Source organism: Pelobates fuscus, chromosome 13 (assembly GCF_036172605.1).
Source record: "Pelobates fuscus isolate aPelFus1 chromosome 13, aPelFus1.pri, whole genome shotgun sequence".
Lineage (NCBI taxonomy): Eukaryota > Metazoa > Chordata > Amphibia > Anura > Pelobatidae > Pelobates > Pelobates fuscus.
In genome coordinates, this window is record NC_086329.1 from 4,558,133 (window position 1) to 4,582,626 (window position 24,494).

The 24,494-nt window shown below is 46.4% G+C and overlaps 1 protein-coding gene across 1 annotated transcript in view; it reads left to right on the forward strand.

Moving 5' to 3' along the window:
* The window catches only part of ABCD4 (ATP binding cassette subfamily D member 4), a 40,414-nt gene that overhangs the window by 14,312 nt on the left and 1,608 nt on the right, over positions 1–24,494 (forward strand). Inside the window, exons 10-18 of the mRNA XM_063440170.1 lie at positions 182–273; positions 3,624–3,713; positions 3,793–3,998; positions 9,173–9,264; positions 11,016–11,052; positions 11,143–11,192; positions 12,265–12,317; positions 23,989–24,065; positions 24,346–24,461. Coding sequence (XP_063296240.1) covers positions 182–273; positions 3,624–3,713; positions 3,793–3,998; positions 9,173–9,264; positions 11,016–11,052; positions 11,143–11,192; positions 12,265–12,317; positions 23,989–24,065; positions 24,346–24,461 — 813 coding nt within the window. The remainder of the gene's footprint in view (positions 1–181; positions 274–3,623; positions 3,714–3,792; positions 3,999–9,172; positions 9,265–11,015; positions 11,053–11,142; positions 11,193–12,264; positions 12,318–23,988; positions 24,066–24,345; positions 24,462–24,494) is intronic.

Below are 24,494 nucleotides of genomic sequence, written 5' to 3' on the forward strand. Positions count from 1 at the left end.
CGGTCACTAGGTGACACAGTGGGTAAGGGCAGGTAGCGGTCACTAGGTCACACAGTGGGTAAGGGCTGGTAACGGTCACTAGGTGACACAGTGGGTAAGGGGAGGTAGCGGTCACTAGGTGACACGGTGGGTAAGGGCCGGTAGCGGTCACTAGGTGACATCTCTTCTCATGTCTTTTCAGAATGCGTTTGTATCCATTTACCTGATCAGCTGTTTCAGTAATATCATTGATCTGTCCAGCACGCTATGTGATGTGGCCGGTTATACACACAGGTGAGAAGGAAAGGATGAAGTAAAATGTACCCTCCTATGTCTGTATTATGGGAAGGAGGGTGATGTGTGAATATAATGCAACCAAATTGGCACAAAATTATTAATTTATAAATCCTTCTTCACAAAGTATTTATTTATCCCACCTCAACATCCAATATCAACACAGAGATCTGATTGATGAAAAACAAGTGTGTATGTTTAATCCGCAGGACACTGCATTCAGGAAACACTGTGTGCACTTCAGCTGCCTCTAAGGAAGCGAGACAATCCTTCCATGAATGCTAGCATCAGGGAGCTATGAATCTTTAATCCAAATACTACTTTCTGGAGACTGTTTCTTTGTATCCCAATTCCAAAGCAGATATGATAGCTTTATCAAAATTTTACATCTCATGTTAGGAATGGAGTAGATTTGTCTAATTATTAACCTTTTTATGTAGCTGTTAGTAATGTAGTTATTATAATTTTAACTATCTCTCTATGCACATCTTGTGTATTTTAGTCCTAGTGTTTTGTTATATATAGTCTCTGTAGCGGAATGGATGCTCTTAATACACTTTTATTCCCTGTTGTTCGGCTGTCTGTACACCCCCGTTCATTTACTGAACCCCCATCTGTGTGGTCCCCTTGTTCGGACCTTTTGATGATGACCACCCTTGGCTGTTAACCAAAAATTGCTCATTGAGGAAAGTATTTCCATGTGGCCGCCATTCGTATATGTGTGTGGCCGCCATTCGTATAACCGAACGCACGTGTTAAAACAGTTGGCGCCCATTTTGTCTCCTGAATGCGGGCAGCGGTACATAGTCATCGACGGCGTGGGACCATTTTCGTCTACTCGACCTTGTGAACACCCGGTAAACTGGTACCGCTGCCCATCCAACTTTCTGAACAATCATGAGAACTGCGTACGGGATGCATAAACTACCGAACAGGGGGAGTATTCGTGCCCTAACAGCCAGGGGGAGCATTCCTCGGTGTTCGTGCGAGAACCCCCGAAAGATGACCTGTCATTGCCTTGTTTTCTCTGGAACTGTTTTGGGGTATTAACTCGTGGCCAACCAGTCAAAACTTCATTCGAATGGCGTTCCTGAACCACCGAAGGGATCTGAGTGATATTTTGTCAAAGTGCGCGCTCAGATCCAAGCTGTTCCGTGATATTTTGCCAGGTTCTGAAGTATTAAAATGTATTTGTAATATATATATATATAATTTATTTTATTCGGGTGATTAAATGCATTTGGACACGGTAAAAGACATTAGTGACAAACAGTTATATAAGAGTGATATATCGTCTTTTGAGAGGTAGCCCTTTTTTCTTTTTTTTTCTTTTTTTTATACATCTAGATTTTAGCTATAATTGCACAGGAGTGAGAGGTCATTAGGATGTTGAGGTCATATATCTCAATCTACTGGTTAGTAGTGGTCGGAACCATGATTATCTAGGCACGTGTGGAGTAGGACTCCTGGTGGTGGTACTGATGCCCCTTAAGCTATTGGGCCGTGGGGGGGTTGCAACATTGTGATTCCGAGCTAACATGTCAGCTTGCATTTCAAATGGGAGCAGTGGTGGCATCCGTCAGCTAAACTTGGGCTATGTTAAGCAAGATGTGACTTCCTCCTAGAGGCAGTGGCATTAAACGTATGGCAGAATAAAAAATTTCAAGTGCTAAACGAGCATTAATAACATAAAAGGAAAACAAAACATAGACTGGAGTTCCGTATACATTCAGGTCACAGAGTCACTGGTTCCACGGGGTACGAAAGGGTTGTCTCTGGATACGTCCCAGGTGTGGCTCGTGCCCGCCACGTCGGTCTGGTCCTGTAGGCCAAGTGCCTGAAGAAAAGCTGTTCCCTCTGAGGGTCCCAGGGCTTTGTGAGTCTTTCCATTTTGGTTGAGTGTAAGAGCTCTAGGGAAGGACCATCTGTAAGGGAGGCCAGCACTTTGCAGGGTTTTCGTGATTGGCTGCATTGATTTTCGCCACAATAAGGTGGCTCTGCTTAGGTCTTGAAAGAATGTAAGGGTTTGTGATTCAAAGTGTAGTGGAGTCTTCCCCTTCACTGCGTTGAGGAGCTTGTGTTTATCGGCTAGGGTTTGGCAGCACAGGATAATGTCCTGGGGGACCTTAGCTGGTGCTTGTGATGATTTAGCTATGCGGTACATGCCGTCAAAGGTAAGTTGTTTTGCATTTTTTGTGGGTATGACAGAGGAGACTAGGCATCTGACGAAGTGGGGAAGTTCCTCAGGTGGGAGTGAGTCCACCACTACGCTCTCTGTCCTCCAGCTGAGCCATCCTCACACCTTGGTGGGCTTGTGCTGTTTGAAGTAGTTGCACGGATTCATTGATGGTGTCGGTGAGGTCTGCTTCAGTCGTCTGTGTGTAAGCGCCTGCACCTCAGTTTGTACTGCCTTGAGCTCAGCTGAGAACATTTGCTGGATGTGCACTAACAAGTTGTATATGTCTTGTTTGGTGGACGGTGTGTTTCCATCTGCTATTGCCGGGACCTCCGGCATGGAGAGTGTCTCTGCAGGTGGGTCGGCTGTCATTTCAGGGCTTGGTGGTGTAACCCCTCTGGTACTAGAGGTCAGCATTTGGCCGATGTCCCGGCCTTCTCTGGGTCGGTTTTTGTGATTTGCGACCCATTTCTCCTGCTGGAGAGGTTTGGTTGTGGTACTCAGGGTTTGTATCACCCTCTGGGCCCATTCTCTACCAGTAAAGATCGTGGTGCAGCTGCAGGCTTCCCGCACGGTAGGCCCGAGGACCTTGGCGCCGGGTTTTAGCGTTTGCGGTGAAAATGAAGGGCATCCGCCGAATCGTGAGTACTTGGAGGTTGGAGGTGATTGTACACCGGTATCTTCGGTTTCTGCAGCGTTAAAGGTGATTTTGTCTGGATTTGTCTCGGCGCTGCGGGAAAGTACGTCTGCCTTGGAGCGCTGCTTAGCTCCGCCCCCGTATTTGTAATATTTTAAACAATATATTTGTCAAAGAAGTTAAAAATAGAGACTACTCACCAGTATGAGAGGTCGGTCTGGGAGAATAAAGGATAATCGCCAGGATTGAGAGCGATGTTTAGGTGATAATCCGGTTAGTTTGAATATTATTGTAATTTATTTATGTCTTTAACCCCATCATGACGAGATTTGGGTAACGACTTGTTTCTTACTCACAGCGAATGTAACAGTAATAGATTAATAGATTATAGTAGGGTTCTTGTTAGAATGTAATAATGATCCATTTAATTTATCATTGCAGAGTGACATGTAGAGTATATAAAGCAGCGGGTATTGGAGAAGAACATGCAGTGTGTAATGTGGAGATGAAATATAATGTGCTTTGGTGTCTTTTTAGGATCGCAGAGCTAGAGGAGGTGATGTTGGATCTCTCAGAATCACACACAGATCGTGATGGCGAAATATTCACCTCTTGGCAGTCAGATCCGTGAGTTTAAACAGTTTTTGACAAGCGCAGAATTGAAGGCTTTGTGAGTTTCTCTGCCTGTACTCTCTCTTTCTGACAGGTCCCCTGAGGTGCGCTCCAACATGGAGGGTCCGGCTTTCGTGCTGAATAATGTTACAATAACCACGCCAAACTATGAATGCACGCTTGTGCGAGACCTGAACTTAAACGTGCGAAAAGGCACTAACCTTCTAATCACAGGAGACACTGGAAGCGGCAAATCGTCCATCTTGCGTGTTCTAGCTGGACTTTGGAAGACTAAACGAGGTGTGTGGAGTCAAAAAACTAATTTATTCAGCGTGTTTCTCTGCGTTTTGTAGGAGAGTGGACATTAAACTGTGACATTTACTGAGGGCTGTACAGGGCCGTCCGAAGACATTGTGCTGCCTGGGTCCAAGGATGAAATGCTTTTATCAATTTTGTAGCTTGTCTCTGCACTTTCTCTTGTGCCATGATATCCTTCTTTAGAACAGGTGCCCAAAATTGCACAGCATATTCAAGGTGTGGTCTTACCAGCGATTTATAAAGAGGCAAAATTATATTTTCATCCCGAGAGTTTATTCCCCTATTTATACATGACAAAACCTCACTGGCCTTAGCAACTGCAGATTGACATTGCATATTGCTGCCTAATTTATTGTCTATAATAATTCCCAGATCCTTCTCATGTGTGGTTATCCCTAATTCACTACCATTTAGAGTGTAAGTTACTTGTGCATTCTTGACCCCGAATGGGAAACTTTGCATTTTTCTACATTTAATTTTACCTGCCATTTTAGTGCCCAGTCCCCCAATTTATCTAAATCCTTCTGCAGCAAAGCAATATCCTGCTCACATTATATTACTTTACAAAGTTTTGTGTCATCTGCAAACACTAAAACATGGCTTTCAATACCTATTGCAAGATCATTTATAAATATGTTAAATAGAAGCGGTCCCAAAACAGAACCCCAGAATCCTTAAGCCAATGTTCTACCCAAGAACAAGAATATTCATCTAGACCAATTTATTTTAGTTTGAAGACTAACCTATTGTGAGGAATTGTATCAAATGCCTTGGCAAAATCCAAGCAGATCACATCCACTACAACACCCTGATCTATACTTCTACCTACTTCTTTGTAGTGCATGCAGTATTTGTGTGGTGGATGCAGTATGTGTGTATTGGATATAGTGTGTGTGTGTGTCTGTATGTGGATGTAATGTCTGTGTAGTGCATGTAGTGTTGAATAGGTGCTGGGGGGAGGGGGGGAAGATTTTAAATTACCTGAGTACTGGAAGGGGGTGAGGGCTAGTGTATAGGAAGGTGACGGTATGTAGGAAGGTGACAGTGTGGGTGTGGCGAAACCAGCTTCGCCACTGTGAACTGGAGAGGCCTGGCTGCTGGCCTCCTGCCCGCTGACTATGGCCCCTGGACGTGTTGCACTTTAGAAACTATATTTGGGCATGTAATAATTTATATTGCTGCTACTGGCCCTTTAAAATCAGCGATGGACATATTGGGACTTTTGGGACTAATGTCCCTTTAAGACTTTGTAACATATCACAGTAATACTGTCTTAAATATTATGTAGGTATTTATGTGTTCAGTTAAACTGGGGATATGTAGAAATGTGTGTTTTATGTGTTAAATGTATCAGTAGGTAATTTTATGTCTTTTACTGTCTTTTTGCAACCATGTGGTTAATGGAGTCTGACTCTAGTCCTAGATAATTGAATTACTTCTCCAATTATCTCCAGGGCAGAAGGGAGGAAGCCGGGATGCATTGTGGGGGATGTTTTACTTCTGTTTGAGCCAGATTGTGCCATGCTGCAAGCCCAGGCCCAAAAGATACTTTTAGTAACTTTTAAACCCCTGGTCGGATTCATGCCATTTTTTAATATGTTGTTCCCCTGAATGGATTGATTGTGGATATGTATTTTTATGTGAATGTGATGTATGGTTTTAAAGTTATGGAAGTTGTGTAAAAGTATATTTTAAACTGTATGCATAATGGGATTATGTGTCACACTAAGGGGAGGGGATGTGTGGGAGGTAACATCTATGTCATTGGTTATTTTATGCCTCCCCCTGGGTGTGGCCTGTATGTGTGAGTTGGAAATAAAAGCCAGACTGGGTGTCCCAGTCTAGAGTTCCTGCTTAACCCTCAAAATGAAGTGTCGTCTCGTTCTTGGGGGGGATTGGATTGTAAGCTGACTGCCAAGAGTGTAAGCCGATTGTATGCTTTTCTTGTTCAGCTGTTCCAGTTCCGAGTGTTATTTCGTATCCAGCTCGTGAGTTCTGATGTTCTGCAGTAGCTGTGCCTGTCTATGGAAAAGGGGATTATCGCCTAAACGCATTTTTCCCCTTTTATGCTGAAACGGTCCGTTACAATTGGTGGCAAGCGGCGGGATCGTTCCTACAACCAGAGGGACAGCTACAGACAACACCATTTCTGGATTACAAATTGAGGGCAACGCTAGTATCCGTACAGCGACCCTAGCTACAAAGGAAATAAGAAAATGGAAGGAGACAGAGTCGCAGCTGCTGCAGCACCTCCAAGGGAGAAGGAGGAATCCGAGTTTATCAGGGAATACAGGAGCAGGATGGCTCTATTCTCACCAGCCCGAGCGGTGCAGATGGCATCCCGGGTCTACGACGATGTACAGGCGTACCTCATGCTGCTAAGGACGCAGAGGATCCAACAAGATTGGTCCTGTGAGGAACCACAACAGGCAGGTGGAGATGGGACCGAGGTCTCTCCACCGGGCCCAACGGGATGGTGGGCAGCAGGCCCAGATCCCCAGCGACAGAGTAAGTCCCAGGGAGATGAAGGTGTCGTCCTTCCTCCCCAGCGGCAGGCTGAGTTACAGGGGGCAGAGGTTGTTGTTCCTGCCCCCCAGCAGCAAAGTGATGTGCCAGGAAGGCAGTGTGAAGTGAAGGGAGAGGAGAGCAGCGTCCTCCCTCCCCAGCGGCAGTGTGTACCCCAGGGAGATGAAGGTGTCGTCCTTCCTCCCCAGCGGCAGGCTGAGTTACAGGGGGCAGAGGTTGTTGTTCCTGCCCCCCAGCAGCAAAGTGATGTGCCAGGAAGGCAGTGTGAAGTAAAGGGAGAGGAGAGCAGTGTCCTCCCTCCCCAGCGGCAGTTTGCCATCCAGAGAGAGGAGCTTGTTACACCCTCTCTCCCACGGCAACCTAACCCACCGAGGGGAGATGTTAAGCCCCACAACTGTGCAGATGGGACCGTAGTCTCTGCACTTACAGCACAAGGGATAGGGACGGTCGGTCCTGTTCCCCAGCCTCAGTGTGATGGATCCAAAGGGGAGACAGTCAGTCTCCCCCTCCGGCAGTCGAGCTGTGCACCTAAAGGGGAGACAGCCAGTCTCCAGCAACCAGGCGCCCACCAGACTACTCCCGTGGTAGTGCTGGCAACAGGACAGAGTACCGCTGGTCTCTGCCCCCTCAGCAACCCACCAAGGCAGCCTACCCGTCTCCCACCCAGCAGTGGTGAAACCCCAGAACTTGGACAAAATTCTTCCTCACCCAGATGTAGTAACCGGTTAGTGGGGGCGGGCTGCTCTGTTATTTCTGTTTTGTGGGTGGGTTGCTGGACTAACCAGGGCACTGACCGGCAGAAAGTCAGGTACCCTGTTAGTCTAATTGGCAAAGGGGAGAAATGTGGCGAAACCAGCTTCGCCACTGTGAACTGGAGAGGCCTGGCTGCTGGCCTCCTGCCCGCTGACTATGGCCCCTGGACGTGTTGCACTTTAGAAACTATATTTGGGCATGTAATAATTTATATTGCTGCTACTGGCCCTTTAAAATCAGCGATGGACATATTGGGACTTTTGGGACTAATGTCCCTTTAAGACTTTGTAACATATCACAGTAATACTGTCTTAAATATTATGTAGGTATTTATGTGTTCAGTTAAACTGGGGATATGTAGAAATGTGTGTTTTATGTGTTAAATGTATCAGTAGGTAATTTTATGTCTTTTACTGTCTTTTTGCAACCATGTGGTTAATGGAGTCTGACTCTAGTCCTAGATAATTGAATTACTTCTCCAATTATCTCCAGGGCAGAAGGGAGGAAGCCGGGATGCATTGTGGGGGATGTTTTACTTCTGTTTGAGCCAGATTGTGCCATGCTGCAAGCCCAGGCCCAAAAGATACTTTTAGTAACTTTTAAACCCCTGGTCGGATTCATGCCATTTTTTAATATGTTGTTCCCCTGAATGGATTGATTGTGGATATGTATTTTTATGTGAATGTGATGTATGGTTTTAAAGTTATGGAAGTTGTGTAAAAGTATATTTTAAACTGTATGCATAATGGGATTATGTGTCACACTAAGGGGAGGGGATGTGTGGGAGGTAACATCTATGTCATTGGTTATTTTATGCCTCCCCCTGGGTGTGGCCTGTATGTGTGAGTTGGAAATAAAAGCCAGACTGGGTGTCCCAGTCTAGAGTTCCTGCTTAACCCTCAAAATGAAGTGTCGTCTCGTTCTTGGGGGGGATTGGATTGTAAGCTGACTGCCAAGAGTGTAAGCCGATTGTATGCTTTTCTTGTTCAGCTGTTCCAGTTCCGAGTGTTATTTCGTATCCAGCTCGTGAGTTCTGATGTTCTGCAGTAGCTGTGCCTGTCTATGGAAAAGGGGATTATCGCCTAAACGCATTTTTCCCCTTTTATGCTGAAACGGTCCGTTACAGTGGGGGAGCAGGCTGTATGGGTGACAGTGTGGGGGAACAGGGTGTGGAGGGACAGGCTGTGGGGGGGCAGGCTGTGAGGGACATGGTGTGGGGGAGAAGGCTGTGGGAGTGCAGCTGTGACAAGTCTCCCCACATTGACATACCTTTCCCTGGTAGTCCAGTGGGATCGCTTTCCTGTCTGCAGCTCTGCCAGGTGTTTGTTGCAGACCATGTGGTTCGAGTTCTCTTGAGCTCCAGTCAGTGATGCCGTGGTAACCCGTGGCAACGCTCTGGGAGCTTGCAAGACCTCCATCATATAGTCTGCAGCTCTGCACCCGGCGGATCTGCAGACAGGAGGCTCTCCGTTAGGGCAAACTGAACGGAGGGGCTGCACCCAGCGGCATACAGGGCAAAACTGCCGGGCCCCCTCCTGGTGTCGGGCTCTCGGTCATAGACTGATGACCCAACAGGTCAGTCTTCCTCAATGATTAGAAAGCCACCTTTTGCTGCATATATATATGCAGCAGAGGGGGCACAGGCTCCTAACGGCCGGAGCGGCAAAATGCCGCCTCTGTTAAAGTGCTGCCTGGAGCCACGGCTCCAGTCCGTCCTATGGACGAGCCGGCCCTGGGGCTGTATGGACCAGTTACTGAGTAAATATAGAATAGATGATCACAGCTGTATGGACCAGTTATTATCATAGTAATTGTACATACATCTTTGAGTGCGTTAAAGTAAAATCTCCACCCATCTGTGTCCTCACATCTTTTAGGTGAGGTTTCTGTTCACACATCGTTTGGCCCTCGTGGGGTAATGTTTCTTCCACAAAAACCATTTCTCAGTGATGGAAGCCTTAGGGAACAGGTGAGGATTCTCTCTTAATTGTTAACTGAACATGTCGCTTTGTACCCCAGTACAATGATGGTATACAGCCCCCACTGTAATGCCTTATCTCCCCTCAGTACAATGATGGTATACAGAGCCCGTAATGCTGTATCTCCCCCAGTGCAATGATGGTATACAGCGCCCCGTAATGCCGTATCTCCCCCAGTACAATGATGGTATACAGCCCCCACCGTAATGCCGTATCTCCCCCAGTACAATGATGGTATACAACTCCCACCGTAATGCTGTATCTCCCCCAGTGCAATGATGGTATACAGTGCCCGCGTAATGCCGTATCTCCCCCAGTACAATGATGGTATACAGCCCCCACCGTAATGCCGTATCTCCCCCAGTACAATGATGGTATACAACTCCCACCGTAATGCTGTATCTCCCCCAGTGCAATGATGGTATACAGCGCCCGCGTAATGCCGTATCTCCCCCAGTACAATGATGCTATACAGCCCCCACCGTAATGCCGTATCTCCCCCCAGTACAATGATGGTATACAGCGCCCACCGTAATGCTGTATCTCCCCCAGTGCAATGATGGTATACAGCGCCCGTAATGCTGTATCTCCCCCAATACAATGATGGTATACAGCGCCCGTAATGCTGTATCTCCCCCAGTACAATGATGGTATACAACTCCCACCGTAATGCTGTATCTCCCTCAGTACAATGATGGTATACAGCGCCCACCGTAATGCTGTATCTCCCTCAGTACAATGATGGTATACAGCCCCCCACCGTAATGCTGTATCTCCCCCAGTACAATGATGGTATATAACTCCCACCGTAATGCTGTATCTCCCCCAGTACAATGATGGTATATAACTCCCACCGTAATGCTGTATCTCCCCCCAGTACAATGATGGTATACAGCGCCCACCGTAATGCCGTATCTCCCTCAGTACAATGATGGTATACAGCCCCCCACCGTAATGCTGTATCTCCCCCAGTACAATGATGGTATACAGCGCCCTGTAATGCCGTATCTCCCCCAGTACAATGATGGTATACAGCCCCCACCGTAATTTCGTATCTCCCCCAGTACAATGATGGTATACAGCCCCCACCGTAATTTCGTATCTCCCCCAGTACAATGATGGTATACAGCCCCCACCGTAATGCCGTATCTCCCTCAGTACAATGATGGTATACAGTGCCCGTAATGCTGTATCTCCCCCAATTTATCAGCAGTGACTGTATATACAGCGCCCCCCTCCCCATTACTCTGTATTAGCCTGTTATCAGCAGTGACTGTATATACAGCGCCGCCGCCCCCCATTACTCTGTATTGGCCTATTATCAGCAGTGACTGTATATACAGCTCCCCCATTACTCTGTATTAGCCTTTTATCAGCAGTGACTATATATAGAGCCCACCCAACCCCCATTACTCTGTATTAGCTTATCAGCGGTGACTATATATAGAGCCCCCCCCATTACTCTGTGTTAGCCTGTTATCAGCAGTGACTCTATAAAGAGCCCCACCCCCCATTACTCTGTATTAGCTTATCAGCAGTGACTCTATATACAGTGCCCCCCCATTACTCTGTATTGGCCTATTATCAGCAGTGACTGTATATACAGCGCCCCCCCCATTACTCTGTATTAGCTTATTATCAGCGGTGACTTTATATACGTTTCTGGTAACTTTATTTAACTTTCTTTTAAATTGCTAAATCCCAAGGTGTATTAATGAATTGATATGTTTTGTTTGTACAGGTAATATACCCCTTGAAAGACATATACCCTGATTCTGGTGAGATTTCGCTTTTCACTGTTACATTTGTCCTGTGTGCACTGTAGGCTGTCAGTATCCTTCTCCCTGACCATTTCTCTCTGATTTCAGGCCGGGTTGATGATGAGCGGATATTGAGGTCCCTGGATATGTCTGGACTGGTAAGAGATGGATACCAGTCTCAACTGGGTCTTCACCCGTCCTGTGCAGTGCCCAATCCCTCATAGTCCAGCCCGTGCAGTGCCTCTGCCCTCGTAGCCTGGCCCCTGCCGTGCCTCTGCCCTCGTAGCCTGACCCCTGCAGTGCCTCTGCCCTCGTAGCCTGGCCCCTGCCGTGCCTCTGCCCTCGTAGCCTGGCCCCTGCCGTGCCTCTGCCCTCGTAGCCTGGCCCCTGCCGTGCCTCTGCCCTCGTAGCCTGGCCCCTGCCGTGCCTCTGCCCTCGTAGCCTGGCCCCTGCCGTGCCTCTGCCCTCGTAGCCTGGCCCCTGCCGTGCCTCTCCCCTCGTAGATTGTAGGGAAAATATACAATTGTAATGAAATAAATCCATAGTATACAGTAAATCGATTAGGAAGTAGAATTCAGTTGGTATGTATTACTAACTTACAAGTGGCTCTGTCACCTCAAACTTACCTTTCTCATATTGGTTCCTCTTCTTTTCCTCTTTCAGAATCTGGTATTTTCTGATCTATGTCTCTTTAAAACAGAAGACAAAATAGGAACTACTTTTTGTCCTAGGTATTTTATCTACGCCTGACAATTGTGAATAAAAAGGGTGGAGCTTACGGAAAATTCTCTGTCAAGCGAACAAGGGGCGAAGCTTGTCCTAAGTTCCGTCCTTTGTCAAGATTGCCAAGTGTAGGAAAAATACATAAGACAAAGTGATGTCCGGCTTGTCTCATGCGTTAAAGAGAAAGATTAGAAGTTTGACGGCCACTTTCAGTATAAATAGAGAACAAATCAGATTTATTGTTAAGCAGCTTGGAGAGACCTCTCAGGAAAGCCTGCAGTGAATGGTCTATGGAGTGCCTCCTTTCCATGAGCAATCTGTGCCATTCTCCCTTCAAGCCGCAGAAAAGTGTGTGGAAGAAATGATGATGGTATTTTTGAGAAGCATACCAAGATGTAATTAGAACAACTAACCCTAAATAGCCGGGTTCGTGCACACAGTGTGCACTAGTCTTAGACGAACTTTTAGTGACCAACTCTGAATCTGGTTTTCTCCTTTGTAATCCAGGGTTCTTTAGTGAACAGAACGGGGGGACTGGACCATAAGGCAGACTGGAACTGGTGAGCCTGGTTTTATCATTGTGTGCTGGGGGTTGTGATTAGTTGCTCATTGTGTGCTCAAGGGGTAACTGATTGTTTGGGCGCTATAGGGGAAGGTAACTGCTTGGTCTGTGCTTTGAGACGTACCTAACGGGTCAGTCTTTGCTGGAGAGGTAAGTGGTTTTGTTATGGTACTTTTTGAAAGTAAACCAAAATGTTCAAAGTCTATCTGTTCCTGTCCAAATCAATAAAATTAAATTGCGTATATACGCTGAAGTAATTAAGTCTGACACACGAGGTTCAGGTTAAAATAACTTCGAGAAAGTTTATTGGCAAGTGAAGAAAAAGCGGGCGCGCAGGCCCTTTTAAGAGGCATTTTGCGTCATCATTGATTATTAGAATATCAGCAAATAAACATCATCAATTGGATTAATTGTTAAGTGACGGGGTTAGTGTCTTACCTATTGGTTCGTAAAATTAAGAGGTTAGTCCCGTGCCCACCCATCAGAGGTGGGATTATTCTGGACACGGGTGGGGGACAAGGGGGTCCTAAGCGTCATTTTACACGGTCAATGATATCAGGCTTTATGTCCAGGTGCAAGGTCTCTTATGAATAGAACATTTCATTACTACTGTGTTCTGTGGCCTTCAAACTGTACTATCTTACAAGCTCTAAGGAGTAGCCAGCAAGTCTTAAGGAGTAGCCAGCACCTCCTGGTACTTGTCCTTGAAGGAAACACGGTCTTTGTCTACTGTATTAATTGGGTTGAGAAGTTCAGTCACGTAATGTAGTTTTAAAATGAACAAGTTAAGTCATGAGGACAAAATGGAGGATTTGAAGAAGTCAGGTTAGGAGGACAAAATGGAGGATTGTCACAATATAAGGTTAAAATGGAGTTAGTACAATAATTCAATACAAGTACAATAATAATTTTTAATAATTCCACATCAGTCCCCCCTATGAAATGTTAGATTCTAAGAGATAAAACTTTATTATATTAGTATCAGAAGACGTGTTAACCCAAAGGCACAGAAACCCCGTGGCCGCTAGCTAGGTGTTAATGCAAAGTGCAAGGCTGTCCCTAGATCTGACCCTAATAGGCTAACCATCCGTCAGTATGGCTCTCGAACGCTTCACACCCAAGGGTATCCCATGGCAGCTAACCCACCACTTCTCCACATGGGGCCTTTACCATTCACTGACAGATGCTGTCCCTGAGCTAGTCCCTTCCTAGAATTCCTGCACTTTATCAACAAAAGGGAATGTTTGCAGCGGCAGACAGGGTGAGTTGATGTCTTGGAATTCTTGGTCATCAACTTCGAGATGGGTCAAAGTGGGTGCTGCTTGGTCAACAGTCTTCATGAGGGATTTTCTCAGACATGGGAGGACACAACAAAAGAGAAGAGCAAAAATAAAAAGAAAAATTAGTATAGCCATACCAATCTGCATTAAAGCCTTTTGCCATCCTGTCATCCAACCAAACCATCTTTCCCAGGGATCTTTTATCCCAGAATTCCTTTTTAACTCTTCAGACAGGTCATTTAATTTTTCTATAGCTAGTGTGACTTTACCATTAGGGCCTGTGTTTTCTGGGATGTAGGTACAACATGTCATAGTGTCGGGCAAAATCTTACAAACCCCTCCTTTTTCGGCTAAGATCATATCTAGGGCCATTCTATTCTGGAAAGTCATTTGGGATGTGGCCTGCAACTGTTCGGCCAATCCCTGGAGGGCGTCTCTGGTGTAATTGACAAAACGCTGTTGATTATAATAAATGTAATTTATCCAATTTAGATTCTTGTTTGCGGTAACTATGGTAAAAATTGATTCAAATCCTGCAGCAACTTCATCCCTAGCTTTAAACTCATTGGGCACCCCCCTGGGCACTCCAATGGCATCAATATATACATGAGGATCAAAACTTCCTTTCACTGGGGCGTCACGTTTAACCTTAGTGTGGCTGAACTCATGGGTGTTGAGGTGTGTGTCAGAAATAATATGTATAGGCATAATGGCCTTAGTCAAAGTACACTCTCCCCACCATTCTGTGTCCATTCTGGATCTTAGCTGTAAATCCCCACACAACCAATAAATGTCTCCTAGTGACCTAGTGTGATGTTGCAGCAAACGTACAGGGACAGTTCTGTATGTAGCACAATAGCCTTTGGAAAAGTTACCTACAAATTTACCAATACCATCGTACATGGCATAGCAAGTGTAATTACCTTTATATACGGTAATACCATCAGGGGGTTTGACGTCTTTGGCTAGAAGAGGATACTCCTTTGTCCATGCAATACATATGGACCTGTTAAAATTATAGTGATAGGCAAAAAGGCTTAAAACACATTCTTCTATATCTACGGGTAGGATTAAAGGTACGGTACCCAGGTGAGGCCGGGCACCTCCACACACATAACATGCGGTTCTATTATGCTTATTAGCATTATATTTCATCCATTCTAACCATAAATTTACATCATTAAAACCTGTTTCAGCGGCCATGGTATCTTCAAAAGTGGGGTTAGCAATGGCCATCATGTCCTGAAAGGTCTGGATATGGGGTTTTAATGGGTTAGGGACCATATGGGTGGCCCCTTGCCACTCAGAAGAGTTGCACATATCTTTGAGGTAGAAATGCCCTAATTTCTGGTAGGAACCCTTTTTCCAGTACATTCCCATCACATACTGGTCTGCATCTGTTGGGCTTGGGCGCTCAATGTTAAGGATTAATTTCATTGGTGTGCTCCCCCCAGGCTTTCTCAAAGTCATTCTCTGGAGAAGCGATCTACCATGATCATCTACTTTAGCTACGGCACTTTTTGGTTTGTAACCCCAGGCAGGCCCGGCATTCCACCCCGCCGCCCCCCAATGGTCACAATTGTGCCCCCATTGCTTGTCAACTACACAAACATATGGGTCTTTCGAATGAGGGATATCTCTATAGATGCTCTGGATTTGTGGTGTGGGAAATGGGCATTCTACAATATCACAGTAGTCAAAGGTATAAGTAGCCACCTGGGTGCATGATGAATTATACCAGAAGGTGTACCCACTAATGTCTTTGGTAATGGCTACTTGCTGGGCCTTCATAAGGCTGATTAAGGAGAAGATGTACCAGAGATACATGTTTGTGCGATATTCGCCTCCTCTGGGGCAGGAGATTTCTTGCAGTGGGAAGCGTGGATCCAATTTGGCCTACCGGCCAATTTGACGGAGGTTGCGGTAATCAGGAGAACTTGGAATGGACCGTCAAATCTCGGTTCTAGGGTATTTTTCCGCACAAACTTCTTAACCAGGACCCAATCTCCGGGGAGTAGGTTATGGGAACCTGTATCCAATTCGGGATCTGGAATTGAAGAGAAAACTTGGGCATGTATTTTGTTTAGGACATTTGCAAGTTCAGTTACATAGTCTACTAAAACATCTGATTGGAGTTGCAACTGCTGCGGATAATAACAACCTAGTCTGGGTGCTGTCCCAAATAGAACCTCATATGGGGACAGTGAATACTTCCCTCTAGGTGTGTGCCTAACACTAAATAGAGCTATTGGTAGGCTTTCTGGCCAGGGCATCTTTGTTTCTTGTGACATTTTTAACATTCTGGTTTTTAGAGTGCCATTCATGCGCTCCACTTTACCACTACTTTGTGGGTGGTAAGGGGTATGGAAGGCTAGAGTCACCCCTAGAGCAGTCCAAATTTCTTTAGTCACAGTTGCTGTAAAGGCTGGGCCTTGATCACTCTCAATGACTTCTGGGAGTCCGAATCTGCATACAATATCTGTAATTAGGCGCTTTGCGGTTGTCTTTGCAGTGATATTGGCCACTGGGTAGGCTTCTGGCCAGCCTGAGAACATGTCCACTATTACTAGTGCATATTCATGGGGCCCACTCTTGGGCATTTGGATGTGGTCAATTTGAATTCGTTGGAAGGGGTACATGGGCTTTGCCAGGTTCTTTGCAGGCACCTTGACTGGTCTTCCCGGGTTGCATTTTGCACAAATAACACAGGCTTTGCAGAAGTTGCTTATCAATGTTGTGATTCCGGGTGCTTCATAATACTTCTGTATGAGGGCGGCCATCAGTTCTTTTGACAGGTGTGCAGGCCCATGTGCCCATTGGACCACTGCTGGGTATAAATTTCTGGGAAGACAAAATTTGAAGTTGTTGTAATATATTCCGTCCTTTTGGACAGCTCCTTTCTTTTTCCATTTCTGGATTTCCTCAGGAGTGACTGCAGCTTGTTGTTCTTGTAAAATTCGCAAATCAGTAGGAAGAGTTTGCAAAGCAAAAATAGGGACTTCTTCTTCTTCTTCTTCTTGTCCGGACACTTCTTCATCCACTTCCTGCAGATCCCTGGCCGCTAACTTAGCAGCTTGATCAGCCAAATGGTTGCCCTTTGCTTCATCTGTATCCAATTTCCCATGGGCCTTGACTTTCAAAACGGCCACTTCTTTGGGGAGTAGGAGGGCATCCATTAGCTCCTTGATTGCAGTGCTGTGTTTGACTGGTGTACCGGCGGTGGTAAGAAATCCTCTAGTCTTCCAAATTAGGCCGAAGTCATGTGCCACACCCAGAGCATATCTTGAATCTGTATAGATGTTGGCACGTTTTCCTTCGGAAATTTTGCATGCTGAAGTCAGAGCCTGTAATTCAGCTTCTTGCGCAGACATTGCTGGCGGTAAGGATGATGATTTAATGACTTCATCTGTTGTGGTTACGGCATATCCTGTGTGATATGTTCCTCCTTCATCGGCATATCTCGATCCGTCCACAAACAGGGTAAAATCCGGATCTGGTAATGGGTTCTCATGCACAGTTGGTAAGTGCACTGTTTCCATTTTCATCTGTTCAAAACAGTCATGAGGTGTTTCTGGGTCATAATCATTCTTTATGACCAGATCTTGGAATTCCTTTTCCAGGAAATGGCGTGGCCATGCTTCTAGAAGGTCAGTTGTTGGGTATTTGACAATACCATTTTCCTGTAGCTGTTCTTCGTTCATGGTGGCCCATAGTTTTGCCATGGGCCCAAGATCATTCCATGACCTTGTCTTCAACTTGGTAACAGGAATATGTGGGATAGCAGTATCCCAATGACGGTAAAGGTAGTTAAGTTGTTGAGGTAGCTGGATCAAGACCATGCTATTGCCTTCAGAGTCACAATAGAAGTCTTGTGCAGTGAGCTTTACATCGGTCCGGTGGTAAAGCTCATCTTCATAGCAAGGTTCAGGAGTAATGTTCGGTTTGTACCACATGGTGCAGAAGGCGTGATCTGGGCCTTCACAGAGAGGTTTTTCGCCTTCATAAAATGTCAAATGTGGATGCATGACTTTCTTAATACATCCACAGAGCAGGTGAATGTAGGTTTCATCCGTGATAAATCCATAATAGATACCCCCCTCAGGGAGTGGAAGAAGAGTGGACGGATTAAGCACTTGACATCTTTGAATGGAAATGTTGTCAGGCAAAAGAAGATGACACTGTAAGCGCAGATGTCTGGCTGGAGACACGTGCTTGAGCTGGACTTGGTTGATGATGGCAGAAATGTCATGAGGGGCCAAAACAACCAGAGGGTGGCCAAGGACCAGGTCTGAGGTTCTTTCTATGAGTTCTCTTGCAGCAAAAACAGCCCTGAGACAGGAAGGAGTCCCTCTGGCCACAATGTCCAGTTGACATGAGAAATATCCAATAGGCCTCTGGCGGCCTCTTGAGTCATTAGTTTGGGTGAGGACTCCTGTAGCATGGCCTTGTCTTTCAGAGACGAATAATTTGAAAGGTTTGGAGTAGTCAGGTAGGCCCAAGGCAGGAGCTGAAGCAATGGCACGTTTTAAAGCATCGAAATTGTCCAGGGCGTCATTGGTCAGACAAAACGGGTCAGACTTAAGAGCGTCATAGAGAGGTTGCATAAGCAGAGAGGCTTCTGGGATCCATGCTCTGCAGTAGGAAATGAGGCCTAGGAAGGCATGAAGAGACTTTGAAGTCCTTGGAGGTGGAATGTCCAGAACAGCTCTTACCCGGTCCCGAGTAAGATGTCTGGTACCTTGAGATAGGCAATGTCCAAGGAAGATCACTGAAGATTGACAGAATTGTAGCTTGATGAGTGAAGCTTTGCATCCCTGTTCTGCCAAATAGGAAAGAAGACTGATTGAACACCTTTCAGTAGTGGGAATATCATCTCCACACAGCAGTAGATCATCCACATACTGAAGTAGGACAACTTCTGGGTGCTCAGCTTGCCATGGGTCAAGGATGGTGCCCATGGCCTTAGCAAATTGACTTGGAGAATTTTGTGCCCCTTGGGGCATGACAGTCCAGGTATACTGTTGCATTTCATGAGTGAAAGCAAACAGGTATTGACAGGATGGGTCCAGTGGGACACTGAAAAAGGCATTGGCCAGGTCAATAACTGTGAAGAATTTTGCAGATGGTGGGACTCCGGAGAGCAGAGTATGAGGATTTGGTACAAGAGGGGTGTCCAGGACGGTAGCTTCATTAACAGCACGGAGATCCTGAACCATCCTGTACTTCTCTGGCTCACCCTTTGGAGTTTTCTTTTTCACAGGAAATAACGGGGTGTTGCATTCAGATTTACATTTGACAAGGGCACCCTTCCCCAAGAGTGCCTTGATGTGGACAGAAATTGCAGCAGACTGTGCTGGTTTTAATGGATATTGTGGTTTTCTTGGTAACTTAGCTCCTGAAATAAGCTTTACCACCACAGGGGGAACATTTAGGTGACCTATGTCCTCTGGGCCTGAGGACCATAACTTAGCGGGCACCTGTGTTTTTAATTCCTCTGGGAAATTGGACCTTAATTCTGCTGCCTCCTCACGGGGCTTTTCTATATGCAGCATCAGAGGCAAAGAGCATAGGGCTGAAGTGTCTGATACAGACAGAGGTGTAAACATTTCTACCTGCCCATCCGGGGTAAAGGTGATGGATGCTTGCAGGCGTGAGAGAACATCAGCACCTAACAGGTTAATGGGGCATGTGGAGGATACTACAAAGCGAGCAAGCAGGCTAGAGCCAACTCGTAGTGGAGTTGTTAAAGGGCTACGTCTTGGCTGGCCATCCACTCCAACACAAGAGACATCAATACTGGACAGGAAGGATGGGTCTGGCAGGTCTTGTTCTCGTAGAACACTACGGGCTGCACCTGTGTCAACTAGAAATGTAGTAGGATGGTCTTCAATGGGCAAAGTCACTGTGGCAAGTGGCCCTCCCTTATCCCCTGTAGACGCTGCCATTACAGGGGTTACAGACACAGGCTTGCCAGTTTCCTAATCATCTGGTTCTTCAATAATTGGAATCTTTTTCTCGGTCTTGGGGCCTGGGGCAGGTTTAGAGAACTTTCTGGGTGCCCCAGGTTCCTTTTTAGGTTCCGGACAATCACTTCTGTAGTGTCCCTGAGCCCCACAATTAAAACAAGTTACATCCTCTAGCTTGGCACCCTTGGTGCCAGAGGTGATGGGGGTAGCGCGGGCCACCATGAGTGGAGCTGGATTGGGTCTTCTTGGGGTCTGAACAGATTCCAGACCTCTAGCAACTAAAAGCAGGGTATCCAAGGGAACAACCTTGTATTCAGGACGTGCAGCAATGATTCCCTTGCGTATAGAGTCTTTAACACCTTGGACAAACGCACCTGACAGCATTTGTGAATGAATCTTGTCAGTAAGATCAAACCCCAAATCTGTGAACATTTGATACAGCCTTGCATGAAACCTTTCCACTGATTCTCCTTTATCTTGAATAACATCAGTAAGGCCAGCAGCCTGATCCGCAAGTTTGTCCTTAGCCCATTCTCTTAATTGGGTGCAAAAAGTTACTCCGGAGGGGTAATCAACGTCACTGCCGAGCAGATCCGTACTGAGGTGTCGGGCCATGCTTGGCCAATATGCATCCCCTGCTTTTATAGCACAAATGCTCAGTAGATCACGCCATGCTGCGGAATAAGTCTTTTGAATTTGAACTATCCCTCGGTAGAAGGGCATAGGCTGTTTTTCTGGGTCAGGGAGTGATTTCATTAGAGCACTAGCTTGAGTGGGATTGAAAGCAACATATTTAGGAGGGGCCTGTTCTCCCCGACCCTTGTGGCCAAAGGGGTCATCGATAGAACGATGAGTTGGGGCTCCCGCGGCAAGCTCCGATGAGACATGGGACACCCTGTCCATCTCGTCATCATCGAATTCTATGATATTGGCTCTTTTGCGTGGTGCAGGGCCTGAATGAGGTGAAAGGATCGGTGGTTGGGAACGAGCCCCAGATGCAGGGGTGGCTAGCGAGTCATAACCTGGGGATAGGTAGTCACCGGGAATTACCGGCATCAGGGCCGAACTGGGGGCCGCCATATTGGTGGCCGGAGAAGGTACTACATTAGGGTTAAGGGAAGAAGTGGCGGCCATGTTGGAAGAGGGCACATCCGGGGCAGACTGTGCCGGACTGGGCATGACCGGAACCTGGGGCGTGGCTTGGGGAGTGGGGAGTGGATATCCGGGATAGGGCAGGGCCATGGGATATGGGAAGGGGTAGGGCCAGGCTGGGGAGGGGAAGGAGGTGGGGTATTGAGCTGGGGTGGAGATGGGAGGGAACGGAGAGGGATTGGTAGGGGTGGGTGTAGAGGGAGGAGCCGGGGCAAGGGCGGAGGAGGTGGTTAGTTGGGTGGAAGAAGAGGGGAGGGGGTCATGAACAGAGAGAGAGTGTAGGGCAGGAATGGCAGATGAAATGTTAGGGGAAGGTATAGCAGGTAGCGTAGGGATGGATGAGGATGATGGGAATGTTAAAGATGGGGCAGGGGAAAAGAAAGATCCATCAGAATTCAGGACCGGGCAGACAGGGGAGGTGATGGGATGGGTATTGGGAGTGGGGAACATAGTCAGCTGGCTATCACTAATTGCTGACTGAACCTTGGGGATAGACATTCCCTGGGCGCCGGTTTTGGGCGCTGGCTGAGGATAGACCCCAGCAACACAATTATTATGATACACAAACAATTTCACACCTTTGTGATTTATCTCTTCCTCAACCCAACCTTCTAGCTGAATAGCCTTCGCTACTCTATACCATGCTTCAGCAGTCTTTAATAAACCATTATCTGTAAGTTTGCCTTTCTTTTCTGTCAGTAACCTACGCCAACTTTCTGGTTGCAATCTTCCACATGTCGGTACAGCAATTCTACATACTTTCGCAATCTTTTCAACACCTTTAACCATTTCCTCACCCTCTCTGTCTTCGACTAAATCACATGCTAACCAGCCCTTACTGGGCTTGCTTAAATCCTGTCCCATAATCCCTTTACCCCTATACCAGCGTCCTAGATATAGGGAGAGAGAAGGAAAACTGAACAAGAACGTCTACAATGCTCGACTGCCACCCGAGAATCGTGGGACTTTCTCAGGTGCGTCTTCCCAAAACGTAGACTAGTCACTGAATCCGCCTACCCGGGGTGGTAGACACGGATTGGAGCGAGGTGAGAAGTGTGTGACCAATCACTTCTCTTTCAAGAGAAATGGGAGTGGATAGTATAATAATATAGGAAGTTTAGAAAAGATGAAAGGCAAGGAAAAATCCTTAGAGACAGACACAGGAGTTCATGAGACTCCTAATAAAACAGACAAGACAACAATACAATTGAAATACAGTGCATGCATTACAGTTCAAATAAAATCAACAATAATCCCTTTCCTTCTACATGTGCTTACTCCAAAGTCACCTTTCTCAACCTCGTAGTGTCCCCGCTCGGAGAACGACTTTCGTAAGTCTCACTACCAGCGGCCAAGGATAACAGCTAACACCGGTCCGAAATCCTTTCCAGCCTCCCTCTACTCTGCAGTCCACAAGAATGTGGCCACGTCTATCCTCACTCCCGTAGTGCCCCTATAAAACCCACTTATAAGTCTCACTACCACGTGATGCGAAAAACAAGCAATACCTGCCTGAATTCCCCCAGGAAACAAAGTCCCCTGCCACAAGGCTAAGTCTCCTACCACGATTAAATAATCAGTGGACCTTCAGCTCAACTAGAGCCGAAGGGTCCGGGTCAGGACGTCCCCAACTCAACTAGAGCTGGATGGTCCGGGTCAGGACGTCCCCAACTCAACTAGAGCTGGATAGTCCGAACGCGCACAGTGAAGCTAGCTAGGCTATCAAAGTGACACAAACTTGGATCACAGGAAACTATGATTCTACACAGATCCCACAGTTCCACAAACTTCTTTTTCCTTACAGCCACAGCCACGAGGCTCCTAAAAGAAGTAAACAGGCAAAGAAGACCCCCCAGGAACACATCCACGGGTCAACCCCTCTTTTTCCTTACAACCACAGCACCGTGGTTCCTAAAAGAGGTAAAACAGGCAACAGAAGACCCCCCAGGAACACATCCACGGGTCAACCCCCCTTTATCCCAAAAGGGGTAAAATACAAACAGATAGACAGACACACAGAAGACCCAGGCAAATCCCCTCAGGTCCACCCCCCTTTATCCCAAAAAGGGGAAAACAAGCAAGACAGAACCCCAGGCAAATCCCCTGCAGGTCCACCCCCCCTTTATCTCAAAATGGGGAAACAGGCAAACAATTCAAACACAATTCAAACACGCCCAGGCAACAGATAGACTAAAATGCAGGTAAACAAGTGAGTAACGAGACACCGGGCAAGATATTACCTGTCTTTGATGTCCTCCCGGGAAGCAGTCACAGACACGTGGACGGGTCAATCAAAGGGGCCGGAACGTACCGGTGGCTCTGCAGAAGTCTCTACCGTGTATCTGGAGGTGATCAATCTCCCTTCCTTCCCCCTGGATTCCTCCGTCCACCCTTGTCTTCCTTAGGACGGCTCACCGGCCGGACATAGCCCGATGCCCCACGTTGGGCGCCAAGTTGTTATGGTACTTTTTGAAAGTAAACCAAAATGTTCAAAGTCTATCTGTTCCTGTCCAAATCAATAAAATTAAATTGCGTATATACGCTGAAGTAATTAAGTCTGACACACGAGGTTCAGGTTAAAATAACTTCGAGAAAGTTTATTGGCAAGTGAAGAAAAAGCGGGCGCGCAGGCCCTTTTAAGAGGCATTTTGCGTCATCATTGATTATTAGAATATCAGCAAATAAACATCATCAATTGGATTAATTGTTAAGTGACGGGGTTAGTGTCTTACCTATTGGTTCGTAAAATTAAGAGGTTAGTCCCGTGCCCACCCATCAGAGGTGGGATTATTCTGGACACGGGTGGGGGACAAGGGGGTCCTAAGCGTCATTTTACACGGTCAATGATATCAGGCTTTATGTCCAGGTGCAAGGTCTCTTATGAATAGAACATTTCATTACTACTGTGTTCTGTGGCCTTCAAACTGTACTATCTTACAAGCTCTAAGGAGTAGCCAGCAAGTCTTAAGGAGTAGCCAGCACCTCCTGGTACTTGTCCTTGAAGGAAACACGGTCTTTGTCTACTGTATTAATTGGGTTGAGAAGTTCAGTCACGTAATGTAGTTTTAAAATGAACAAGTTAAGTCATGAGGACAAAATGGAGGATTTGAAGAAGTCAGGTTAGGAGGACAAAATGGAGGATTGTCACAATATAAGGTTAAAATGGAGTTAGTACAATAATTCAATACAAGTACAATAATAATTTTTAATAATTCCACATCAGTTTCTATACGGGTGCTGGACAGTAACTTAGATATATTTTTGTTCACAGGTCTGAGGTTCTATCTCCTGGAGAAATGCAGCGGTTAGCGTTTAGCAGACTCTTCTATCTGCAACCAAAATATGCAGGTCAGATCTGCGCACACTTTACAACGTGTGTGTATGTATGTATATATTACATTCAGTAAAACACGCTACATGGGATATACAGCCAGCAATGTTTTCATGGCACCCATCATAACACATTCCCCTAAACGTGCAGAAATCTTATAATAGCATGCACTGTGAGCCCGACACCCTGTTTGATATGCGTTTGCTACATACTGGACCCCATGTGCACTGCAAGTTATGTGTTTAGTAACTTGATGCTATAGAAGGCAGGGAGACTGAAATGTGTTTTACCATCTAGTGCTGGACGAGACGAGCAGTGCGCTGAGTGAAGATGCAGAAGCTGAGCTGTACAGGTCCTGCGGGCAGTTGGGAATGACACTGATTAGCGTGGGGCACAGAGCCAGTCTTTACCAGGTATATGATACCATCTGCAAATACCATCCCTAA